The sequence below is a fragment of the Engraulis encrasicolus genome, chromosome 8 (genome assembly GCF_034702125.1).
Source record: "Engraulis encrasicolus isolate BLACKSEA-1 chromosome 8, IST_EnEncr_1.0, whole genome shotgun sequence".
NCBI classification, from domain to species: Eukaryota; Metazoa; Chordata; class Actinopteri; order Clupeiformes; family Engraulidae; genus Engraulis; species Engraulis encrasicolus.
This window is the reverse complement of record NC_085864.1, coordinates 45,386,465-45,410,507: the sequence shown is the minus strand read 5'-3', so window position 1 is coordinate 45,410,507 and position 24,043 is coordinate 45,386,465. Positions and strand designations below refer to the sequence as shown.

The 24,043-nt window shown below is 42.9% G+C and overlaps 2 protein-coding genes across 3 annotated transcripts in view; both read left to right on the top strand.

The window, feature by feature from the left end:
- brca2 (BRCA2 DNA repair associated) overlaps nt 1-14,424 on the top strand; it is a 32,948-nt gene extending 18,524 nt beyond the window's left edge. The window contains exons 15-30 of the mRNA XM_063204667.1: nt 748-1,181; nt 1,329-1,513; nt 1,686-1,775; nt 2,054-2,151; nt 2,718-2,888; nt 5,433-5,772; nt 7,115-7,270; nt 8,056-8,206; nt 8,905-9,014; nt 9,573-9,789; nt 10,603-10,766; nt 11,036-11,174; nt 12,062-12,315; nt 12,764-12,850; nt 13,073-13,105; nt 13,189-14,424. Of these exons, the coding sequence (XP_063060737.1) occupies nt 748-1,181; nt 1,329-1,513; nt 1,686-1,775; nt 2,054-2,151; nt 2,718-2,888; nt 5,433-5,772; nt 7,115-7,270; nt 8,056-8,206; nt 8,905-9,014; nt 9,573-9,789; nt 10,603-10,766; nt 11,036-11,174; nt 12,062-12,315; nt 12,764-12,850; nt 13,073-13,105; nt 13,189-13,551 (2,992 nt within the window). The 3' untranslated portion in view covers nt 13,552-14,424. The remainder of the gene's footprint in view (nt 1-747; nt 1,182-1,328; nt 1,514-1,685; nt 1,776-2,053; nt 2,152-2,717; nt 2,889-5,432; nt 5,773-7,114; nt 7,271-8,055; nt 8,207-8,904; nt 9,015-9,572; nt 9,790-10,602; nt 10,767-11,035; nt 11,175-12,061; nt 12,316-12,763; nt 12,851-13,072; nt 13,106-13,188) is intronic.
- Nucleotides 14,425-19,679: 5,255 nt separating this feature from the next.
- The window catches only part of supt5h (SPT5 homolog, DSIF elongation factor subunit), a 29,795-nt gene continuing 25,431 nt past the window's right edge, over nt 19,680-24,043 (top strand). For both annotated transcript variants that reach the window (XM_063205852.1, XM_063205853.1), the window contains exons 1-3: nt 19,680-19,801; nt 20,615-20,774; nt 21,116-21,184. In XM_063205852.1, the coding sequence (XP_063061922.1) occupies nt 19,721-19,801; nt 20,615-20,774; nt 21,116-21,184 (310 nt within the window). In that variant the 5' untranslated portion in view covers nt 19,680-19,720. The remainder of the gene's footprint in view (nt 19,802-20,614; nt 20,775-21,115; nt 21,185-24,043) is intronic.

Here is a 24,043-nt window from a genome sequence, read left to right as displayed (position 1 = left end):
AGCCAAATTGGCTAGTGACACTGAAAGTATTACTAGCCACAGCCAAGTTTTACCAGCATTTGGCCGGTTGGCAGGTGCCAGTGTCAAGCCCTGATACAGTGTACAGCAGTGGTCCCCAAGTGGCGGCCCGCGGGCCAGATCCGGCCTGGGCATGGCAAACACTTGGCTCGTCATGAAGTCGGAACAAATATAAACATAGATATGTCCCATCTGTGTGGCCATACGATTGGGCGATTTGTTTGGCCCTCGGCCTCATTTGTGCTACTTAATTTGGCCCTTGGGGGAAAATATTTGTGTATTATATGACAGTGTACCATTGTTATGTAATTCATTTTCAGTTGTTTATAACATGACAGACTGGCAAGGGTTTAACTTGGTTGTCCTGAGTATACTTATGTTATATTAACTTGAATTAGGACAACTGTTCCCCTGCCTATCCTGTTAATTTGAACTGGGGCTGCGTTTCTCCTGATTATACTGTTAACTTGTATGTACAGCTACAGGGTGAATGAGGATGTGTTTGGCTGTGATGTCTGTGTGGGTGTGTGGGATATGAGATTTGTATGTACTTGAGTGTGTGGATGTGTGCTTGGGATACGTGGATATGTGAGTTTTCGAGTACTTTTCTAATATTAGTTATAGTGAATATTCATTGCTTTTCCAAAAAAGGCCTGCTTAACTTCGTGACATTTGTTACAATGACTATTGAACATATCTCATATATTCTATTCTACTTTCTATAATTAGGACTACTGTGGCACCAAGAAAGCAAAGTGAAGGTCCAGTCCCGCCTACTGTTGAGTCGTCCAGTGGGAAACGTTCGGTGGAAGGTGTGCCAGCGTTTGTCCCTCCTTATAGAAAACAAGCAAACGTTGAACAACAGAACACAGCGGCAAAATCTGTGGCCCAAGCCGCTGTGCCAGAAATCAAAATGGAAGTAAATGGCGTCCAAACCTCCGTTTGCCCTGCAGCTGAACCTGGAGGTCCACAGATCTACAACAAGACTACCTGTCATTCTGAGACTCGCGTTCGGGATAATTTGATCCCAATCGATTCGCAGCACAACATTCCTCAGGACAAAGACACAAATGATTCTAACCACAGGTCCGAGCTATTATTTGACGACGAGTCACCAAATACACATGTAGACATGGATGTTCTTACGTCATCTACGATTTCAGGTAACCTTTGTTCTAAAGGCTTACTTTTAATAATAACTGTCAATTCAGTTCATGTTTAATTGATGTAATATGACTCAGAGTGTTTGTAAAACATGCAGAAGCTAACAAAATACTGCCACTACGTTATGTTCTTTTTTTTTTACTTAGAAAAAGCGTTGGAGTGTATGTGTCTGGCTAGAGACATGCAAGACCTGCGGATTAGAAAGAAAAATATCCAGTCTGTGAGACCTCTTCCAGGAAGTGTCTTCCTCACGAAGACATCTGGCTCTCCCAGGATTTCCATTCAGGCTGCTGTAGGATACACGTGCCCACAACAACATCCTAAGGAATCGGTAGGCATTTAATTTGTTGTAGAGTTATGTTCCATTACATTACACTTAGCTGACGATTTTGTTCATACGACTTGGTTATTTTTAAGTATAGTAACATATAATTGTGGACAATAAAAAGGATAAAGATTAAATGGAGTGAAAAATGTACAATGATGATACCATGTTTCTGCAGTTGTACTTGTCAGGAGTGCGCTCTGAGGTGTGCCAGGTGAGCGGCCGCAGTGCGCAGGTCTTCCAGTTCCAGTGGGAGCACCACTTCAAGGTAGGGGTGTAAATCACAGCCTTCATGAAGATAAGATACGGTATCGATTTCTTAAATCAGGGATTCGGTTACGATGCGATTCGGTTCAATTAGATTTTTTTCCAATTACTTTTTCACTACTATTGTGTTATGGACCTAGGACATTGCACAGGGGCCAGCGATTCGATTATTTTCGATTCCTAAGAATGCCCTACGATACGATGCGATTCGATTAAATCGGTGGCCTATACTTCCGATCCGTCTATACATTTCGATTTTATTTACATCCCCACTTCAAGGTGGAGCTGCTCTGCCAAGGGGGTGGCGTGCAGCTGGCTGACGGAGGCTGGCTCATCCCAGACGCCCAAGGCAGAATGGGGAAGGAGCAGTTCTACAGGTAAGCCTCAAAACTGATGGCCATCTGCGGGCCCTTACTCTTTCCTAGTGTTTCAGGCTGCCCCCCTTTTGCACAGGTGAGGCATAAATGCCATTTTGTTGTGTGCTGTGGGGTGCTGTGTCACAATGACAATGGGAGTTGGTGTTTCCCAGGTGGGCTTTCATGTTCACTTTGACGTAGGGCTGCACAATTATGGAAAAAATCATAATCATTATTATTTGTGTCAAAATCATAATCACGATTATTGATTCTTAACAGATTTTTTTTGAAAATGTCAACAAATAAAATATAACCAGGAATTCATTATATACAGAACGAGCAAAATAAAATGGATTGTAATAATTGTGTAAAGGCAATAGCATGAAACTTATGTGGACAGATTTCTGGCCAGAAACACCAGCCTGTCAGTATGTTCTGGCTTCAAGGACGTAGGTCACTATTGCCACAATTAAATCCTGATTGAAATCACGATTTCGATATCACAATTTATCACGATTTTCGATTAATTGTGCAGCCCTACTTTGACGCTTTCATTTTTGTATCCCCCCTCCCTGTCCTGCCCCCAGGGCCCTGTGTGACACCCCTGGTGTGGACCCGCGGCTGATCAGCGAGGAGTGGGTGTATAATCACTACCGCTGGATCTTGTGGAAGAGGGCGGCCATGGAGCGTGCCTTCCCTAGGGAGTTCGGAGGGCTCTGCCTCGGCCCAGAGCAGGTGCTGCTGCAGCTCAAATACAGGTGACCTCTCGCTCGCTCTCTCACTCTTCTAGAGTACCATATAGACCAGTGTTTCTCAAACTTTTCCTGCCATTCCCCCCTTCAGAGGAAAGGTGTCTGTCTACGCCCGCCCCGAGCAAAATGGTTACGAAAATACAAATAAATAGGCCTTCGTAAAGTTTAGTAGAGCCTTATACACGTATATGGCCTATGATTTTCTCTAAATATTAGTCAATAAATTAACACATTGAATACCGGCGGTGCTCACGGAATTATGTCGTAGAATACCAGCGTTCTAAGCCCTTTTTTACGTTTTTTTGTAGACTCACAGCTTATTATGTGATAGGGCCACTGAAATATGTTATGACTCGTTTGAAAGTGGAGACGCTGCCCTCTTAGTAGGTGAAAACTGTGTGTCTCTACGAGCTTTTATTGCCGAGTAAACCCACGCTAAACCGAAGTGGGTATCCATGGAATTCAGCTACAATCGGAGATATTGAGGTTTTTGTGAAGGGTGCGCTTCTTCAGAATGTGACGAGTTTGAAAGGGGATGAGTTGGTTTTAATCACAATTTGGTGCAAGGTTAGCTCTGACACACATCTTCCTGCACGTCAAGACACACCTCCTGCTCTAAACCACTACGACACCGGCAATCAATGCCCTTCGAAATCCACGTTTTTCACACAGACTGAACACAAGCTCTTTGCACACATGCAGAAGGTCGGACATTTGCTAAAATAGTTCCCGATGACTCCCGAAATAATAGCCCAACATTGACAACAAATCCCAATGATATGATGCTTAGATGTAGCCCATCCGATCCATATGTAGCCATCTATGCTAGCTTCTGGCTTTTCACATACAGGAAGACAGTTCAACATAGGAGTGAATAATCAAATAAACTTATCTGGTTGGCGATCAAACTTCTAAATCGGAGCGCATTACTCCAATTACAATTCGGGTGCCATTTTGATCCAAGGAGCTGGTAAAGGTCTAGGTAGCAAGCCCAGAAAGTTCAAGATACTCCTGGCACGATATACAATGGTCTCTGTGTTTACCTATTGCGTGAAGTCAGACACAATACACGCTACCGATCGTAGGCTACTAGGGAAACAACAACATAGCACGATTCACGAATACGGCAGCACACCTCCTGCTCTGTCACACTACGACACCAGCAATCGATGCCCTTTGAAATCCCCGTTTTTCACGTGGACTGATCACAAACTCTTTGCACACATGCAGAGGGTGAGACATTTGCTTAAATAGCTCCCGATGACTCCCGAAATAATAGCCCAACATTGACAACAAATCCAAATGATATGATGCTTAGATGTAGCCTAGCCCATCCGATCCGATGCGGTGGCAGATGGACACTCCCAACTGAGATCGCTCCCGGACGTGTAGTCCCAGGTGTTTCTATCACTCCCGGACGTGTAGTCCCACCCGGATCGATAGTCTGGCTAGTGGGAGCGAGCCGACAGGGGAGCGTCCTGCGTTGGGAGCGACAATCAGGGAATCATGATATGTAGCCATGCTAGCTTCTGGCTTCTCACATACAGGAAGACACAGAAACTTATCTTTTTGGCGATCAAACGTCCAAATCGGAGCGCATTACTGCAATCACATATCGGGTGCCATTTGGATCCAAGGATCTGGTAAAAGTCTAGCAAGTCCAGAAAGTTCAAGATACTCCAGGCACTATACAATGGTGTTTATTGCGTGAAGTCAGAGACAACACATGCTACAGTGACCGTACTAGGGAAATCAATGCAGGCAGCGCGATAGGCGACATGGGTTGGCATCCAGACATCTTGGTAAGTTAAATTAAAATATCCAAATCATAACACTCAAACATCATAACAATCAAACAACTTTGGACTGCAAATGTTGTCATTTATGTCCATCACAGAGCTACCAAAATCACATATATTGTCCATTGAAGGGTGTAGATTCAAAATATGATATTTAAATGCAAAAACGCATCTTTACGTTTTGGTATACAACGCATGGGCGTGAAAAACGCATTATTACGTCGTCGGTACTCAATGTGTTAATGAATATCTTGTGATTGTAAAGTGAATGTGTTGACTTAATGGCAAAGCAGAAAAGTATTAAAAAAGAAAAACCTGACTACACGCGCCCCTGCTCCAATACCTCCGCGCCCCCCTAGGGGGGCTTCTGCCCCACTTTGAGAAACGCTGGTATAGACAGATATAACTGCATCTATACTGGATGTTGTCAGAAGAAGTGTTATCCCAGAGTAGGTGCCGCTGCAACTCAAATACAGGTGACCGCCCACTCACTCTCTCACTCCTCTAGAGTACCGTATAGACCATTAGGGGAGCATGCGGTCTGGTATGTCTTAATGTCATATTAGATCGTGAAGTTCTTTTGTTTCAGACATACTGTATAAAAGTTTGTTATCTTTTACAGTACTGACATGTTTCGACGGTTCACTGTCCGAAACAAAAGAACTTTGAATACTCAAAGGAGTGGAAAGGCACAATATAAATGCAGTCCATTTACCATTTACCATGCTGTTTTGCACACTGGGCTTCTCAGGTACGACGTGGAGGTGGACAAAAGTCAGCGGTCAGCCCTGAGAAGGATCATCGAGAGGGACGACACCCCAAGCAAGACGCTGGTCCTCTGTGTGTGTGATATTGACACTTCTTCTCAGACAACAACCCCTGGCACCGGCGGCAAGGCAGGGCTCCCCACCACCGTGTGGCTGACAGATGGCTGGTACTCAGTCCGGGCCCAGCTGGACCCACCTCTCGCTGCGCTGGTGCAGAGGGGGAGGGTAAGGGTGGGCATGAAGCTGGTGACCCACGGGGCTGAACTGGTCGGCCCGCAGGACGCCTGCCACCCGTTAGAGGCGCCGGAGACTCTCATGCTGAAGGTGAGTAGATTTTCATTTTCGTAAATATTTTTGAGCGTTTGTGTTTATGTCTTTATTGGATTGTAGTGAACGGAAAAAGAAATGTCCGAAAAATTGAGTTGAGTTGTCAGGCAAGAGGCACCGGAGTGTCTGATCCTGAAAAAAAGTTTCTGAACTGTCTAGATTTCAGCCAACAGCTCCATACCAGCGCGGTTTCATGATTCCTTTTATCAAAGAGGCTTGAGACAAGAGGGCTTACTCACGTCATAACAGCGTAGTAGGAAATGATGGCGAGGGGAGTACGGAAATGTTATTCACTGTGGAACAGGTCATAGGACAGCGTGAATGTCTGTCAGCTGTCCTTAATTACCCCCAGCAATTACTGCTGACCAACAGCTGCCGTTACTTGGCCACAAATTATCCATCATGGTGTCGCCCCCACTGACCAAAGAGGATTGAGACAAGAGGGCTTACTCACGTCATAACAGCGTAGTAGGAAATGATGGCGAGGGGAGTACGGAAATGTTATTCACTGTGGAACAGGTCATAGGACAGCGTGAATGTCTGTCAGCTGTCCTTAATTACCCCCAGCAATTACTGCTGACCAACAGCTGCCGTTACTTGGCCACAAATTATCCATCATGGTGTCGCCCCCACTGACCATGTGCAAGGGAGTACGAAAATGGCATCCATCGCACCCACTGACCAATGACCATGCGCAAGGGAGTTAATTTTCCATCCACTCGTGTCCTCAGGCAACGCCCCCGTACTACACCGTGGCCAATGCATTCCCCGCCAAGAGATTGTTCTTTCTCTTGAGTTTCTTTGCCACTGACCATGTGCAAGGGAGTACGAAAATGGCATCCATCGCACCCACTGACCAATGACCATGCGCAAGGGAGTTAATTTTCCATCCACTCGTGTCCTCAGGCAACGCCCCCGTACTACACCGTGGCCATGCGAAAATGTGCCGAAAGAGGATATCCGGTTGTCAGTGTTCAGTTTGTGGCCAAATTAACTGCAGCTGTTGGTCAGCAGTAATTGCTGGGGGTAATTAAGGACAGCTGACAAACATTCACGCTGTCCTATGATCTGTTCCACACTCCGACCCTCCCGGAAGTGGCATTGCATGCTTCCCTGATGCTTCCAATACTGACCGTAGAAGAAGAATAACATTTCCGTACTCCCCTCGCCATCATTTCGTACTACGCTGTTATGACGTCAGTAAGCCCTCCTGTCTCTACTCTCCTTGGTGCATACCTAATGCAGCCTCATACATGCATACATACATTGATATTACAAGGAGGGTAGTTTGCTAACGACCTGAGTTCAATGTGCCATTTTATGTTTCTGAACTATCTAGATTTCAGCCAACAGCACCAGGCCAGCACGGTGGCATGCCAAGCTGGGCTACCACAGAGACCCTCGTCCGTACCGCGTCCCGCTGGCCAGCCTCTTCAGTGACGGGGGCGTGGTGAGCTGCATCGACTTCCTTGTGCTGAGAAGCTACCCTATTCAAGTAGGAGCAGACTCTTCTCCACTCAGTATACACAATTATGTATTTGTAGGGCTGGGACTCGATACAATTTTTTAATCGAATTAATCTATAGGCTTTGAAATTAATTAATCGAATCAATCACATTTTAATATCTGACTTGTAAACAGTGAAAATATATTTTTTTCACATGGATTTTGAATAATGACAATAAATAAGCTTAATCTAAAAATATTGTTCTCTTTTTAAAAGAAGAGAGAACTCTTCTCAATTTCAGCAGCCTGTTCACCATGAGGGGAAATGCTGCCCTCCTCACTGGTCTAATCCAGAACTATGTAGCTACATTATAGTGCGATTAAAATGAGTTATTTTTTTTAATCGTGTTCATTTTTTTGTGATTAATTAATCGAAATGAATGCCTTAATGTCCCAGCCCTAACTGCTTATATAATACTTATTTTTTCTTTTACTTCAGACATGTTATGTATTATATATTTTAAATTATATATTTCTTTTGTGCTTATAATTCTTGGACAACCCTCAACAAACTGACGTCTATACACCTCTGTAGAAGTCTGATGTCGATGTTGTATGTAAATGTATTGTGTAAACTCTTAACTAGAATTTAGAACTAGAAATGAGACTATTTATACTTGTTTGAAGACATTTTTTTCCGTGGGGCAAGATATCGTTAATTGCGTAGACACACCACCTACTACTCAATTCAGTACTTAAACTTTTTGAGCGTGTGTTTGCTTAGCAGGCCAAAATCGGTACTTGTAAGTAAAGAGATTCCTATTGCCCAAACAGTGGATGGAGAAGACTGGCGCGGGGGCCTTCATCTTCCGCAGTGAGCGTGCAGAGGAGAGGGAGGCCAGACTCCATGAGGAGAGGAAGCAGAAGGCCATGGACACTCTCTTCACTGGCATACAGGCCGCTGTGGAGAAGGAGGAGGAGCAAGGTAAACTTTAGGGATGCACGATACTGGTATCGGTATTGGCACCCGATACTGCTCATTATACTCGTACTCGTACTTGTCAAGCACTTGCCAATACCAGGAACGATACTGCTATTACATAAAACAATGCACAATCATGTCACGTTCTGTGGACTTGAAAGCAGCATGGAAAAAAGTGCCACCTCATACATTTACTAACATTTAAATCTACATGGACATGGGCAATAAAAATATCACAGGTGGAAAAAAACAAGGCCATGCATTTATTTTCATTGTATTTTGGTGGTAAAAGGTAAACATTAATGTACTCGTACTTGTATCGGTTTTCAAAAACAGTGGTATCGGTGCATCCCTAGTAAACTTCATTTGGGTCTCACCTAACGGCCCAATGTGAAAACATTTACGGTACTGCATTTGCCTTATGTGTGAAATGTTAAATAAATGAGCAGAAGTTGAAATGTCTTCATGTATTTTATTTGAGGAACATCGTTATTACAGTCATTTTGTGAGGCATTTTATTTTTCTGTAATAACAATAATAATACAATGATTAATAATGATACAATGATCAACAAAAATTGTTTCATCGATGAATAATGATTAATGGATGATGAATAATGATTGGTTAATGAAATCGTCTGCTGTAGGATCAATGCATTGATACAAATCAATTTTTATTTGCAACCCTACTTTGTCTCCTAGATCGGAGAAAGAGGAGGGGCCATAAGAAAAGGCTGAGTGATCAAGAACTGCGAGCTTTGCGAGATGGCGAAGAGCTTCACGAAGCAGTGGAATCTGACCCAACACTACAGGTTTGTTTGAGATACATTGACAGAAAATGTAAGACAGATCATAAACAAACACACACACACACACACACACCTGGGTTTCTCAAAAGGGAAGTTGTTAGCTTGTTAGCAACTTCGGTAGTTGCCAATGGGAAAATGCATTGAAAACAACGAAGTAGCTTTGGTAAGCAACTTTGGTTTTGAGAAATTCACACACACAGACAACAGCAGCTATGATAAGTTAATTAAAAAAGGTTCAAGGCTCATCAGATGCCAGAGCTGTGTGGCACAAAGCGCAGAGTACAGTCCACGATCCCAATTACAGTCCACAATCCCAATTGCAGTCCACGATCCCAATTACAGTCCACAATCCCAATTACAGTCCACGATCCCAATTACAGTCCACGATCCCAATTACAGTCCACAATCCCAATTGCAAAATCCAGTTACAGTTGCCCAGTGTTTTACTTATAGTTAAATACCAGTTAAACTATTATAACTACATAATGTATAGTTAAAATGCCAGTATAAAGAGATGGGAAAGAGTCTGAATATTATTGCGTTGTTTGCTTGCTGTGTCAGGGGAGCCTCTGTGACGAACAGCGGGCGAGCCTGCTGAGCTTCAGACAAAGCTTGACGGAGAAGCGCCAGATGAGGCTTCAGGAGCGCTGCCGTCGGGCCCTGAGGGAAGCACAAGAGCAAGCGGACGGCGGCGTTCCCAGCCGAGAAGCCACGCCCGTGTGGAAACTGGCCGTCTGCGACGCCAACGAGCCCGGGGACCTCACCAATAAAGACTCGAGTAAGTTGGGGGGCGGGGTACCTGCGGACAGTGTTGCCAGATTGGGCGGGTGCCCGACCAATTGGGCTACTTAGGATGAGTGTCTGAGGGTAAAAATCAGAGAAATTGTCCATTTGGCGTTTTTTTCAGCCGTTTTTGGCCCATAGAAGTCAATGTCATTTCTTGAATTTGGGCGGAATTTGAGAAGCTTTTGGGCGGGATTTGGTCAGACACACCTGGCAGCACTGCCTGCAGAAACTCCCATTGCTATTGTGACTCAGAACTCCACAGCACACAGTGCTCACTGCACACAGCGAAATTGCCTTTATGCCTCACCTGTGGAATGGGGCCTCCCCCGTGGAGTGTGTGACATGGAGTATGAATCCTGAACGATCACATTTTGTGAATGGGAAGCGTGCATTTTGAAAACAAACAGTTAAAAATGATATTCTACATTTTGTAAAGGTACACTGTGCAGGAAATGGTCAAAAAAGGTACTGCAACTATGCTGCTCATTGAAACTGGGCTGCCTATTGCCAAATGTGATCTTTTCATGAAAATGTACTAAGTAATAAACTAATATGTTTTAGTATGGCCCAAGTACAGATATTTTTTCAGCTAAAAATGGCTATTTCTGGAAATTCAAAATGGCGGACCATGAAGAAGATCCCCCTTTTTCATGTATGAAAAGTGCAAATTTTCCATTCATAATGAATACTTAGAATTTGACGGTGGTAGTAAGTATTCATGAAAAAGGTAACATTAGTGAATGGGTAGCATGAATTATGGAAATAAACAACTAAAAATCTTACACACTTTCTCATTTCTATTCAGTTTTCCAGCTCAACATTTGGCGGCCCTCCATGGACTTGCGCTCCCTGTTGAGGGAAGGAGGCCGCTACGTGGGCTACAACTTGTCCACGTCAGAGGGCAAGAGGAAAACCACCGCTAATGTCCAGCTCACCGCCACCAAAAAGACACGCTTTGAGAATGGAAAGGTTACTATTTCAACTTTTTTTGTGTTTTTATTGATTTTTCAAAATACTTCACATAAATTTAGCGTCTTCAGGCTTCAGCGGTGAGGTTGCCGTGTAAACGAAAGGCACTGGGCATAAAATATTTTGCCGTTTCCACTCACAATCGTCCTCCTGAAAAGCACATCAAAAAATTGGAAATGAGTTGCCACTTTTGCGTCTTCTGTTATGATCGTCACCCTATAAACATGGCCTAAATGTGTTTTTTGTTTGTTTGTCTGTTTGTTTATAAGGTTGTGCCAGAGCTTCTGGTGGAGTGTTTCCAGTCGCGTCAGTGTATCAGCTTCAGTTCTCTGCAGAGTCCCTCATTCCGCTCCCTCTGTGGCGAGGTGGACGTTATGGGATACATCATCCACATCGCTGACCAAAATGGTACCTCTACTACACTGGTTATTATTGAAATGACTTTTAATTTGTTATTTATTTGTCAGTGTCATTTCCTCATATGGCATTGAAATTAGTGACTTGCCATCACTAACCCAATATCTGGAAGCACTCATTGCCGCTGCCACTATGATGGCTGTGCCACCCCACCACAACTGTCATAACACTTAGTTTATACCAGTGGTTCTCGAACTTTTCCCATCATTTCCCCCCTTCGGAGGGTCTGGATGCTTCCGAGCCCCCCCAAAGGAGAGGTGACTGGTGAAATAAAACAAAGAGGAACTGCAGTGGAATGAGATGTGTGCTCATTTCCTATATGACAAAAATATAATGTTTATAAACCAGCAAAATCAGATGTCACACGCCCCCCCTGTGATGGCTCTGCTCCTCCCCAGGGGGGCTTGCGCCCCACTTTGAGAAACACTGCTTTATACCATGCACCACTATGCGACTGATCTTAAAATCAAAGTTCTTCATTTTCTGTCAGAACCAAAAAAGAAGAGAGAGAGAGAGAGAGAGAGAGAGAGAGAGAGAGAGAGAGAGAGAGAGAGAGAGAGAGAGAGAGAGAGAAGAGAGAGAGAGAGGAGAGAGAGAGAGAGAGAGAGAGAGAGAGAGAGAGAGAGAGAGAGAGAGACAGCACACGATTAGATATGGGTAATGTTAAGTTCTAGAATCTTGGAACAATGCATGCACAAACGTGTCGCTGAATGTGAATTAAGTTTGGAAAGTCATTTTTTAAAATGGTATAATCTTTTCTTTTCATGACGCATGAATGCAGGTCCCTCTCCTGTGGTGTAAATGTGAATTAAGTTTGGAAAGTCATTTTTTAAAATGGTATAATTTTTTTTTTTTCTTCTTCTGACTCTTGAATGCAGGTCCCTCTCCTGTGATGTATCTAGCTGATGAGGGCATGGCGTTTGTGTCCGTACGCTTCCCCAGCTCCCTGAGGCAGCTGGCTGTGGAGGAGCTGGCCAAGCCTCGGGGCTTTCTGATCGTCAGCAACGCTCTCCTTCGCCAGGCGTCGGCTCCCATACCCTCCCTGAGTGCCGGAGAATTCACAGTGCTCAAGACCAGTTCTGTTGAACATCAAATCCAGGAGCAATTGAAGCAACTGAAGAGCTCGATCCAGGTAACCGATCGGGCTGTAACGATGTTGGTGTTGGAAAATATGCAACTATGCAGAGGCGCATCTTGCCACCAGGCAAGGCAGGCAGCCGCTTGGGGCCCCCAAGCCCTTAGATAGTGAATAACAGCCCACACTTTACCCTTAGTAGTGGCGATTTTGGTTCAAATGTTAATTCTTTTGCATTTTTGCTTGGGGCCCCATCTGATCCTGGAATCGCCTCTGCAACTATGCAGACTTTTTTGCCTAATATTTCTGCACACAGCGTTCTAGTTTATCTTGACGTGTACTCCATCCGTGCGTCCTTCAAGCATTCACGTCATCTTGATACAATATGAGAGTGTGTATGTAAACTTGTTTTTGGCTGTTATCAATGTTTGTAAAAGTGATTCAAACTGTCTTACTGGTAGTCCTTGACTGTATAAGCAAACATTTTATGTTTAACATATTGCAGAGTCAAGAGCACTTTTTTAAGGACGCAGAGGAGAAGCTCCTAAGCCTGGTCCACACACCTTCTCAGCCGGGTTCAAGAACTCCCAAGGTGAGGCAAATGCTACAGGCTACATCGGAGCCATCCTTTTGTAAATCCATGACTTAAATGTATCTGCCTGTTGTATCTGTATTAATGCAGTGATTCGTCCATGTTTAGATCCAGGGACTGTAACCAATAACCCTGTAAACAACTAAGTGGCTTTGGGTAAAAAGTGTCTGTCGGCCAAATGTAATGTAATGTAAATATATCTGTCTGTTTTTATCCGAACAGCAATCATTCTATTCTGATGCTGCAGCCAAAGGTGTCAGCTAAGTGTGATGTAATGTAATGTAATGTAACATACGGTAATGTAATGTAAAAATATCTGTTTGTTTTTATCCGAACAGCAATCATTCTATTTTGATGACGTGGCCGCCGCCGCCGCCAGTGGTGTGAAGAGGACTCCGCAGGCGTCCTGCGCTTCAGAGGGGAACAATCCCAAGAGCCTCAAGAGAAAGCGGGGCTTGGATTACCTGTCGCGTATCCCCTCTCCGCCTCCTCTCAGGCCCCTGCTGGCTCCTGGGACGTCGTCATCCGTCCATGTGAAAAAGGTGTTCAACCCTCCTCGACGATCGGAGAGATTGAGCACCGGTGGTAACATCATCCAAACACCTTTGTTGCCACGAGCAACTGTTGCCCCGGCTTCGGCTTCAACAGCGGGGGAAGAGGAGTGGGTTAAGGACGAAGAGCTGGCGTTGATACATATGTAAACATTGAAGAGTTGGCCTTGATAAATATGTAAACATTTGAAGAGCTGGCCTTGATAAATATGTAAACATTTGAAGAGTTGGCCTTGATAAATATGTAAACTCTGAAGAGTTGGCCTTCATAAATATGTACATTTTGATTGTAACTCTTTCTTGGAAGGAGTCTAAGTGTTATAACAAAGGCATGACATGAGGAACATTAATGACGCCTGATTGATGATTGTTTATGACTGGTGTCACAGGTGCTGTTTCCACGTAGCCGGATATTTTTTGAAGAACGCTTTGGTTTTGGCCTTCCGTTTCCACGGAAACAGAGTTTTACAATCCACACATCAAAAATCCAGCTTTAAAAATATCCCATTTAGGTGACTAAAACGCACCTGTTACAATGGATTTTTTTAATTTTTAGCCACATTTAAAAATATCCGGCTATGTGGAAACGGCGCCTTAATGTATCATTCAGTTTTTGGACTGTCATGACACCAGAACAGTGTCAAATTGACATTCCAAAATCCGAACGTCACAAGAGGACAAGAGTCATATGCATCAATAATGTGTCATTAATGTGCCTGCCTGGTATGTGCCTTGTCGTTCTTACACCGGCTACATGATACATCATATGTACTGTAGACCCTTTTCAAGAAAGTATTACCAAACTTTGTATATCTGTAAAACCAACAAGATTTATTTATAAATGTTTGTATGACTGGAGATAATACTGTATATATGTACATAACGTAACTTTGGGAAAATACTAAATGTACTCAATAGATTGGTCAAGTAGACTGGATAGCCATAACGTGTTAATACCGTAGAGTTGAACACTGATCTGTTGAAATATATTCTAAATAAAATAAAGGCAACTGCTTTGTTTAATTTTTTTCAACCACCTTTTTTTTGTTGGGGGCAGGGGGGGAGGGGAGTAGTAATATTAAAAATATTAATAATATTACAATGAAATATAAAAATTAATATAATATAATAATATTTCATGTATTAATTATATTTAATAATTAATATAAAATAATAGTATTTTATTGTATGTATTGGATGGGGGGGCCCCTTCCAGATGATTTGGAATGTCCTGGGCCCGGCAAAAGCTGTCAGCGGCCCTGAATATAATGGTAGCCAGGGCAGCCGAAATGTGGCCTGGGCATTTCTGGCATAGACCGGCCCTGAACCCACACAGGCCACTCTTATACGATGTCTTCACTGGCTGAATCCACTGTGTATTGGTGATTGACCAATGGGCCTCCCCCTCTAAATTGTGTACACTGCCAACCCCCAGGAAAACAACCACAACAACAACAGCCCTTGGGGACTGTCGGCCCACTGGGAAAATGCCCTGTATGCCAGATGACCAGTCCAACCTGATGATAGCAGTAAGTATTTGATCCCTTGCTGATTTTGTAGGTTTGCCGACTAGCAAAGAATTGATCAGTCTAAAAACCATAATAGTATTCTAACAACGAAAGACAGAATAGGATTGCCATTAGGCCTACTGTAGCCTATATTATGCCTACTGTATACAAAGGAATTCAGGGCAAGTACTTCTTCAGGTCACGTGACCTGAAGAAGGCCGGCAGGCCGAAACGTTGTCACATTAAAAGCTGTTTATTTAACTTGTGAGTGTGCGGCACCTCTCTCCTTCAACAAGTACTTTGATTGGAACATTGAGCAATGTGCAGCATGAATTCTGGAAATCATCTACTAGAAATATTACTCAGAACACCTTTAAAGAAATCAAACTTTACTGTGTGTGTGTGTGTGTGTGTGTGTGTGTGTGTGTGTGTGTGTGTGTGTGTGTGTGTGTGTGAGAGAGAGTGTGTGAGTGAATGCTGGATTCTGGATTCTGGATGAAAACTCCAACAAGCACACTGCAGTTAGCAGCAATAATTTGGACATACAGTGACTGAGACTTTGATCCCTTGCTGATTGTGTTGGTTTTTCCACTAATAATTTTAATGGTATTTGTTGGAGCTATAATCTTTCCTTTTTTGGTAATGCTAAAGTTAATGGTTAATTTGTTTATTGTTTTTATGATTATTTTGCTAGACTAATTATTAGTATTTTTGTAATGTCAATAATAAAAGATAAGTCTAGTTATTTGTTTAGTTAATTATTTTTGCTTTATAACTTCAGTCATTTTCTTTGATTTATTTGCTGATTTATGATTTGAACACTTAGGGGCAGTAGTGGGCACAGGTACATAGAAGTAGGTGGTGATCTGTGTAGGCACCTGGGTGATGGGCATATTTTTTTTTACCAGTGCGAGAGATGCCATGTGTTTGCTCAACTGGAATAAAAAATAAACCACCATCAACTCAAGAACTTTGTCTGGAAATTGGACTTTGTCAGTGCCTGCGTACATTAGAGGTAGAAAATAACACTAGAGAGGACACAGCAATTTGCGACAGCACTGGAAAATGGCAGCTGGAGCTTCCCAACTTCCGTAGGTAGTGTAGGTACTTTCAGGCAATGCAAGTCAATGGAGAACACGCCCACCCCTGTCAAGAAATTAACTAAAACTGTGTAAATATGAAGTAACACTTTAATCAAAGACCAGATTTGAAATGTCAGGCTAAATATCTACTTAAATCATAGGAGTCGATAAAATACATTTAAAAATCTAATAATATATTTTAAGAACATAGTTAGCAACACACTTCAACTATTGTCCTTGTATAGTGTGTTGATGGACATTTTCACATGATTAAGCCATTTTTGACAGAGGTGAGCCTCGTTCTCCGTTAATTTCCATTTCTCTGATCTACCTACAGATAATGGCCGCTACAGATTGCCGTAAAAAGGGGGGCGGGGTCCTCTCTAGTGTTATTTTCTACCTCTATGTACGCCCATTTGTGGGGGAAAACAGCCAATGCAAGTCAGTTGATGTTGGGGGAAGAATAAATTAAAGGACCTGTAGACTAGCATTGTTCACGCGCAACATTGCCGACTGTTCAAATAATATAGCCAAACAGCCGTGGCTGAAGCATGGACTGTGTTCATTAAGGCTAGCCGATGTAGCTTTTAAGATAATTCGGGTTGATATCCCCAGGGCCGGCCCAAGGCATAAGCGAGCTATGTGATGGCTTAGGGCCCCTATGCCACCGGGGCCCCCATGAGCAGCAAAAAGCAGATAAATGGTTTTCTGTTTGAGAAATTTTATTCAAGAAGTGCAGTGCATGATGGGTACACAATCTGCAGCTAGCCTGCCCATGTCCTCAGCTCCTAGCCCTCTCTCGTGCAAGTAAATGAAGCTAATGAAGCATCTGATGCTGAGTAGGTGGTGGTATGGGGCCCCTGGATGAAGTCTTGCTTAGGGCTCCATAAAGGCTTGGGCCGGCCCTGGATAGCACCCATAAAGGGGCGTAACGCACATTTACGAGCAAAGTATACGGATGGCCGTTAATGGATACGCTTAGGGCGTGACCATCTATCAAAGCTCCAATGACTACAGTCTGTCAAAGGTTGACTCATGCTCCGCCCACTTGGGTGCCTATACCCCAGTTGACCCGCTGGAATCCAGCATTCTCGCTTTCCGAATCCTCCTGTGAAGATCTACTACTACAAGCTCCTCGCACCTGCCAAGGCTGTGCTCCATCAGTTCACAGACGGACCGCTCAGGACCCCATCGCCGAACGCGACTGCGGGCCGGTAAGTGCTATATTGTTTGCCTTCGTCAAGAAGTGCATTGAAGGTTTGCAATTGTTCACGTCTAAAATCTTGTCCCTGATATCCTTTCTTTGGTCTTTCCAATGTTATTGAGTTTGAAGTCAAATTGATTGACAAATTTGTTGATAGTATATGCACTCATACTGCTGACTAGGGATGCAAATGATTAATCGATTAATCGACTTTAATCGACCAATGCATTAATTGATTAAAAAACATTAATCGCAATTAATCGTCAATTTAACTGACAAGAGACCCAGGTGAAATGGGCATATGAATAGTGTGTGTGAAGAGGGGTGTGAATAGTGGGAATATTTAAATCACCTTTTAAAGAATGGAAATATAAATAATTTAAATGTGGTCCTTTATGGTACTTTATTACATTTTTTTAGATTTAGTAGTTTATTTAATTATAACGTTTGTTTAATTTTAAAGTAGTTAATTAATCAATAATTTGCATCCCTACTGCTGATTCAATGTGCCTTTTATGCAGGTTAGGCCTACTATTTACAAATGTGTTAAATTCAGACAAGTTGGTTGGAAGCGCCTATCTGGTCTGTGGGAGTAACTCTTAATAGTTGGCAGAGGATCAAATGGATGTACATATTAATATTCTTAAGAGTTGATTTTCTGTCTCCCCATGTAAAAATAAACCTACCAGTAAAATTATAGACCGATCATGTATTTGTTTGTTTGAAATTCAACAAAGCAAGGAAATGTAGTCCCATTGCATCACTGTGAATAAAATAATTTGACATCAATTGTGGCTTTTATTTTGAAGAGCGGAAACTGTCCCATGCTGGAAGTAACAATCGTCGCTGTTTTCATGCTGACGAAGTTTCCGTCATTGTTGTAGGTTCAAGGCTACACTTTCCCGTGGTATGTGAGTGACAGAGACGAAATTATTGCAATTTTTAAATTAATTTTTACTTAGGTGTATTCTATAGGTAAGCCAACGTGCATTGTTTTCTGGGGTTTAGATGTGGATCTGAAAGGTTTTGCTAGCTACTCTTGTTACCATACCTGAAGTAGCATGCTAATACACGAAATGTGGCTAATGAGCGCAGTTCCTACAATTAGGCTAACATGTTTTGAAAATATACTTTAAATGAAACGTTCGTAGCACTTTTACGTAAAACTCACTATGTGTCTGTGTTTGAATTGGCCTACTGAGAGACCTACTGCTGATTGCATCTTTGTAACGATGCTAGCTATGCGTGTGTATAGAACCTTGCATGTTTGATCTCATTCCTAATCTGTAGCAAATGCTGCGCAGACATCGATACAACTCTGCTGTTGCACGAGGAGAGGAACACGCATGCTGTTTGCTTTGGATGCCGAATTATGTTAAAGGGACTGGATCGTAAATCCCACTTGGCCCCTCCAATTGCTTTTAGCAGCTAGCTTTTGGGAAACGTCCGTGTACCTGCTAGATATTGTGTTTCTGGCCGCTTGTTTGTATTGACAACTTCCCGCTTATGGCCTGGTAGAGGGTTGTCTGTTTTCAGGCTGTCAAACCTGGCATAGAAGGTCGGTTATCTGGATATCTGGAAGGGTAGACCGTGGGTGTTTGTAGTTCTCCTCTCATTTGTCACTGGCTGACTTCCCTGTCACACGTTGTATGTGTTCTGACTAAAGGAAGAAAGGAAATCCGCACACTTGTGTCCTGACTAAACCCATTTTGGTCCTCTGTTTTTGTCAACATCCAGGAGAAGAAAGTTAGCACAACTCATCCATTTCTTGATCTGACTGACATATCAGTTCTGCTCTGCCCACGATCATTTACGCCTGCTACTGCTCAATTACGCCTCACTGCGTGTAGCAAAAACATTGTAAGACATTGTAGACGTCCTGACATAGTAACATCTTCTTGTTTACCTTTCTCTTATGTGTGTGTGTGTGTGTGTGTGTGTGTGTGTGTGTGTGTGTGTGTGTGTGTGTGTGTGTGTGTGTGTGCTGGGCCTCTGTGCTGGGCCTCTGTGCTGCTTTGCTCACAGGAAGATGCACCCAAAGCTTAGTCCCCTAGCCAGTTCAAAGCTTCAAGCAGAGAGCATGCACTGCCATCATGGTTGATTCTAGGCCCAAGTCAATTGGAGGGCAAGCGCTATTCAGACATGCGGCTATTCAGGCACCAGATATGCCTTAGGGTTAGGGTTAGGGTTACTGCATACACTCCCTAAACTGAAAAAAACAAACAAACAAAAAACGGAGCAACGTAGCACAAACCACAGAAATGACAGGTTTAGGTGGGAAACCTGTAGCCTACCTTTTGGCAGTGTAGGCCAACGACTAATATTGTCAACTCGATTTTATTCAATTTTATATCGTTTGACAGCAAAATTGATATTGCGATGTAAATTCGATATATTGCACAGCCCAAGCGTGTGCGTGCCCTGTTATTTTCCATCAGGGGCTATGATGAACCAGGTTGTTGTTTCTTTGGCGTTGCAGGTCTAAACAGCTTTCTGGTGGTCCGAAAGAACAGTGTTGATTCAAGATGTCTGACAGCGACGACAGTGATTTCTCTGACAACCGCAGTGAGCACAGCAGCGAAGCAGAGGAAGTTGAAGAAAATGAGGTGATGAGCTTGTTATCTACACATAGTGTTGTTTTTTAAGGTGCACTATGTAATATTTTTAGTAGTTTATTTCCAAAATTCATGCTGCCCCTTCAAAAATGTTGCCTATTTCATGAACACCTACCACCGCCATCAAATTCTACAGATTCCTGATGACTGGGAAAATTGCACTTTTCATACATGAAAAGGGAGATCTCCTCCATGGTTCGTCATTTTTAATTTCAAGAAATTGGCATTTTTAGCTGTAAAACGTGCTGCACTTTGTTCGTAATGGTAAAGGATTTTCCCTTTGGCCAACCTTCCTTGGCTTCCAACAGATGAGGTGTTTGTAAAATGTCCGGAATTGTCCTATATAACTCTGGATTTGGATTAATTTAATTAAACTGAGATATAAAGAGATATTCAACTTCGTCTTCAAAAAATGTAACCTCCCAAGTTCCAACATGCTTTGATGGTGTGTCTGCACCTCTGATGAGACACTACTGTATATTTGGAGATCCCGCCTTAAAAGGTTTTAAACTTTTTAAAATGTATTGATATGACCAAACTTATTTTAAGGTGCACTGTGCAGGAAATGGTCAAAAAAGGTACTGCAACTATGCTGCTCATTGAAACTGGGCTGCCTATTGCCAAAATTGGTCTTTTTATGAAAGTTTACTAATTAATAAACTAATATTTTCTACTATGGGTGCGGCAGGAAATGGAACGCCCTAGCGTGTAGTTGCTGAACCGCAGCCAGACGATGAAAATCAGGTTAATGAAATGCTGCTTAATTGGCAATAAATGTAAACTGTAAACTTCCTGTTGAGGCAGGAAGAAGACGGAGGAGGGAGTTTGGCGGGAAGTGATAAGGAGGCAGAGGAGCAAGGGGAAGACCTAGACGATGAAGAGGAGTATGACGAAGAGGAGGAAGAGGATGACGACCGCCCTCGAAAGAAACCACGTCACGGGGGCTTCATCTTGGACGAAGCCGGTAGGAATCGTTTTTACTGCATGGCACCCCAGTATATTGTAGGGCTGTAACGATGCACTTAACTCGCGATTTTGTTATTTGCGGTTCGTTATTCCCCACCATTTTTAAATGTATCTTTTTAAATCAATTGTTTTGCTTTTTTCACATTGGCTAATCGACTGATAGAACTTTGGAAGGGTATATCACAATACTGCCTTCTTGCACCGTGGTACAGTTTTGTGACTTGCGATTTCTCGGTTAGATACAATATTGTTCCAGCCCTAGAACCAGTATATTTGCATCAAATGACTTTCTTGAACTGATAAATCTAAAAACGTTTGTACTTATTATTATGATTTCAGATGTGGATGATGAGTATGAAGATGAAGACCAGTGGGGTGAGGAGGGTGAGGAAGACATCTTGGAGAAGGGTAAGCACTTCCTCTTCGGTTCACACTCTTCTACTTGATCTACTTTTAAAAAGGGAACGTTTGTGTCCGTTGTTTTCATAAAATGGCGGCACCCAGGGCTAACATTCTCGAAACCTTCGTTGCTAACTAAGGTAGCAACTAACGACCCAGCTGCGACAAAACTGTTTCTGGAACACTTCGTTAAGACTTACAAAGTACCAATGTTTACAAGTAATGTAGTTAGTCGTTCGTCCGATGTTGGTGCGAACGACCCAGGTGTTCCTGCAAAACGAAGTAGGGGCTGTTCGTTAGTACTACTGTCGGAATTGGAACGAATAGCATGGTTAGCTAGTTCACCTTTGTTTTGGGAAGCACGTCACTCTTGCTCGTGGTTTGGGGCGGGTTCAGGCAGAGTTCAAGCAACATCGATCGATTACTGCCACCAAGTGCACAAGCCTCCGACCCATACTACACCTAATGTCTAGTCATGTTACGAACAGGGCTGAAAAAACCCCCACCAACACAATATTCAAATAGGGGACAAAAATATTGCCCAAATACAGTAGGAAATTATATGTTCCACTATCGTGCTTCACGAGCTCCGATCAATCAAAGCTGCGCCAAAAAAAGAACAGTTTGATTACCATCGGGATTTGAACCCACACCAAAAGCAGCATCTCGCATGAATGCAGATTATTTAATTGCTCACATATCTCCACACATAACAAAGCCAATAGCACATTTTGATTAAACTCAACAAGCATAGGCTACATGGAAATAGGCCTACTTGTAGCCTATAAGTTGCCATTGCGAAATGCGCTGTTCACTATTATTTTTAAAAGGCACCAGTGTGCGGTGATCCTTCTTGTAGGCCTATTCCTTGCATTGTAGGCTATGCCTTAGTCCACAAGAACTCCAAACTACATCGTAGGCTACAACAAGTTCAAAAAATGGACATTATGCAACTGCCCTAGTATGTTGAAATAGTGCGTAATGGAAAGGCACTCGGAAAGGCGAGCGTGATGAGAATAGGACACTTCTTCGCGTTACTAGGTCTTATAGTATTCATATTCTTCTTTTCATTTCAATTCTACTATTGTAATACAAGTCTGTCACAAGCAGCCGGCCAATAGGCTACTGTTAAAGCAAATGTTGTTTCAGCAGTGAGCACACTCCAAATAGCGCCATGGCCCATGGCGCACGAAGTGCAGTGCAGTCAGGGGGATCAGAAAACAACACAGCGCATCGTGTCATTCTTTCTCTATCTGTGTGAATTGGGCCATCGTTTTGTGTTTTTGTAAAATACAGGTGAAAAGCAATTTGACTTGGCCTTAATGTGACTGCGTGGCTGCGAGGCAAAGACTCTTGGATGCCAGAGCTCCACAAGCGCGCCCAACAGCACGCGTGGATCGGCCACTTTACGCACACACACAGAGGTTGGATAAACAGTTGCGCAGAGGAATAGGCACCTGCGTTTAATGTAGGCCTATCTTACTGAGGGAATCGAAATCTTGTCACACTGAAAATGCCTTCGCGCTTACCATTCACCGCCCATTGCTCTTCATTGATGGTGATGTGTAGACCGACATTTGGTTATTGCATTTAATGGGGTGGATTTTGGGGATATGATTGTGTTAACAGGTCTTTTCCGACGTTGAAGGACTTTGAATGTGCCATGTTTACAGACATCCCTTCCTGCGCGTCTTTATGTACAACGGCAATAATGGCAGTTCCACCCGCTTACGTTGCGCGTAAAGACGCGTGCAGACTGGAAAATTAAATAAACATTCTGATATGTTTTATTAATTCTCAAGCGTAATTTCAGTTATCATTTCAAGCAGCATTTAACTGCAATCTGCCTGGCCATGGCCTGTTGAAAGTGTTGCGTTGCCCATGAGCGTGAGAATGACTTCGCTTGCCGTTCTGGAAAAAAGATGTGATGGGTGGTTATTATATAGCCGGGGATTGAACTCACGCCTCCGATAAGGAAACGGCAAACGTGTATGGAATTCCGACATTCTAACCACTCACCCACCAACCGTGCTTCCATATTAGTGGTAGGCTATAGTGTACAATATTAAACATTATATGCAAAACCTAAGTAAAAATAATACATGGTGGATTGTAATGTTGCATTTGGTAACTGCAGTTGAAGAGGGGTGAAGTAGGGGACATGATTGTGTTAACAGAGATTTGTGGACTTTGATAGATGTATAGCCTGAATTTGACAGGCACTGTGTGGTACAGCGTCACTGCTTTGCAACAAATGCACCCGAGCTGAGGCGAGACACTCCGAGTATTTCCGACAACTTCATCGTGCGTCTGAACTTACTTGGTTGGAATTTCATCGGACTTACTTCGTACCTACATCGGACTTTGTTGGTTTGAGGCTTTCGAGAAATCATAGTTGTTGGTTAGTTGTTGTGTCGGACTTTGTTCGTACTTACTTGGTCCGAAGGCTAATTTTGGTCGGATTCGAGAAATCCACCCCAGATTAGCTCAGAATGATTGTGGGAACGACAGTGACGTATCAAATCAAAGTCTTAAGTCATTTCGTTGGCACTGTTTTTTAATCTAAATTTGATATTATCTTGTCCTATATATACTCTACCATTGCAATGCTGTGATTTATAATCATATCAAATGATCAGTTTGGATGGCTGTGGTGTTTAAATTCATTTTAAATTCAAGGAAGTTGTAATGCTGTTCTGTGCTCCCAATTGTCTATTTTTCATGCATGCTTCCTTCAGTTAACGGTAAAAAAAAATTACAAGATTTTTCCTGTTCTCTGTTTCGCACATGCCACATTGTCACATGACAATTAATATCAGTCTCATTTTTCACATCGTGGTTTAAGTTCATATCCATGTGCAAAACTTG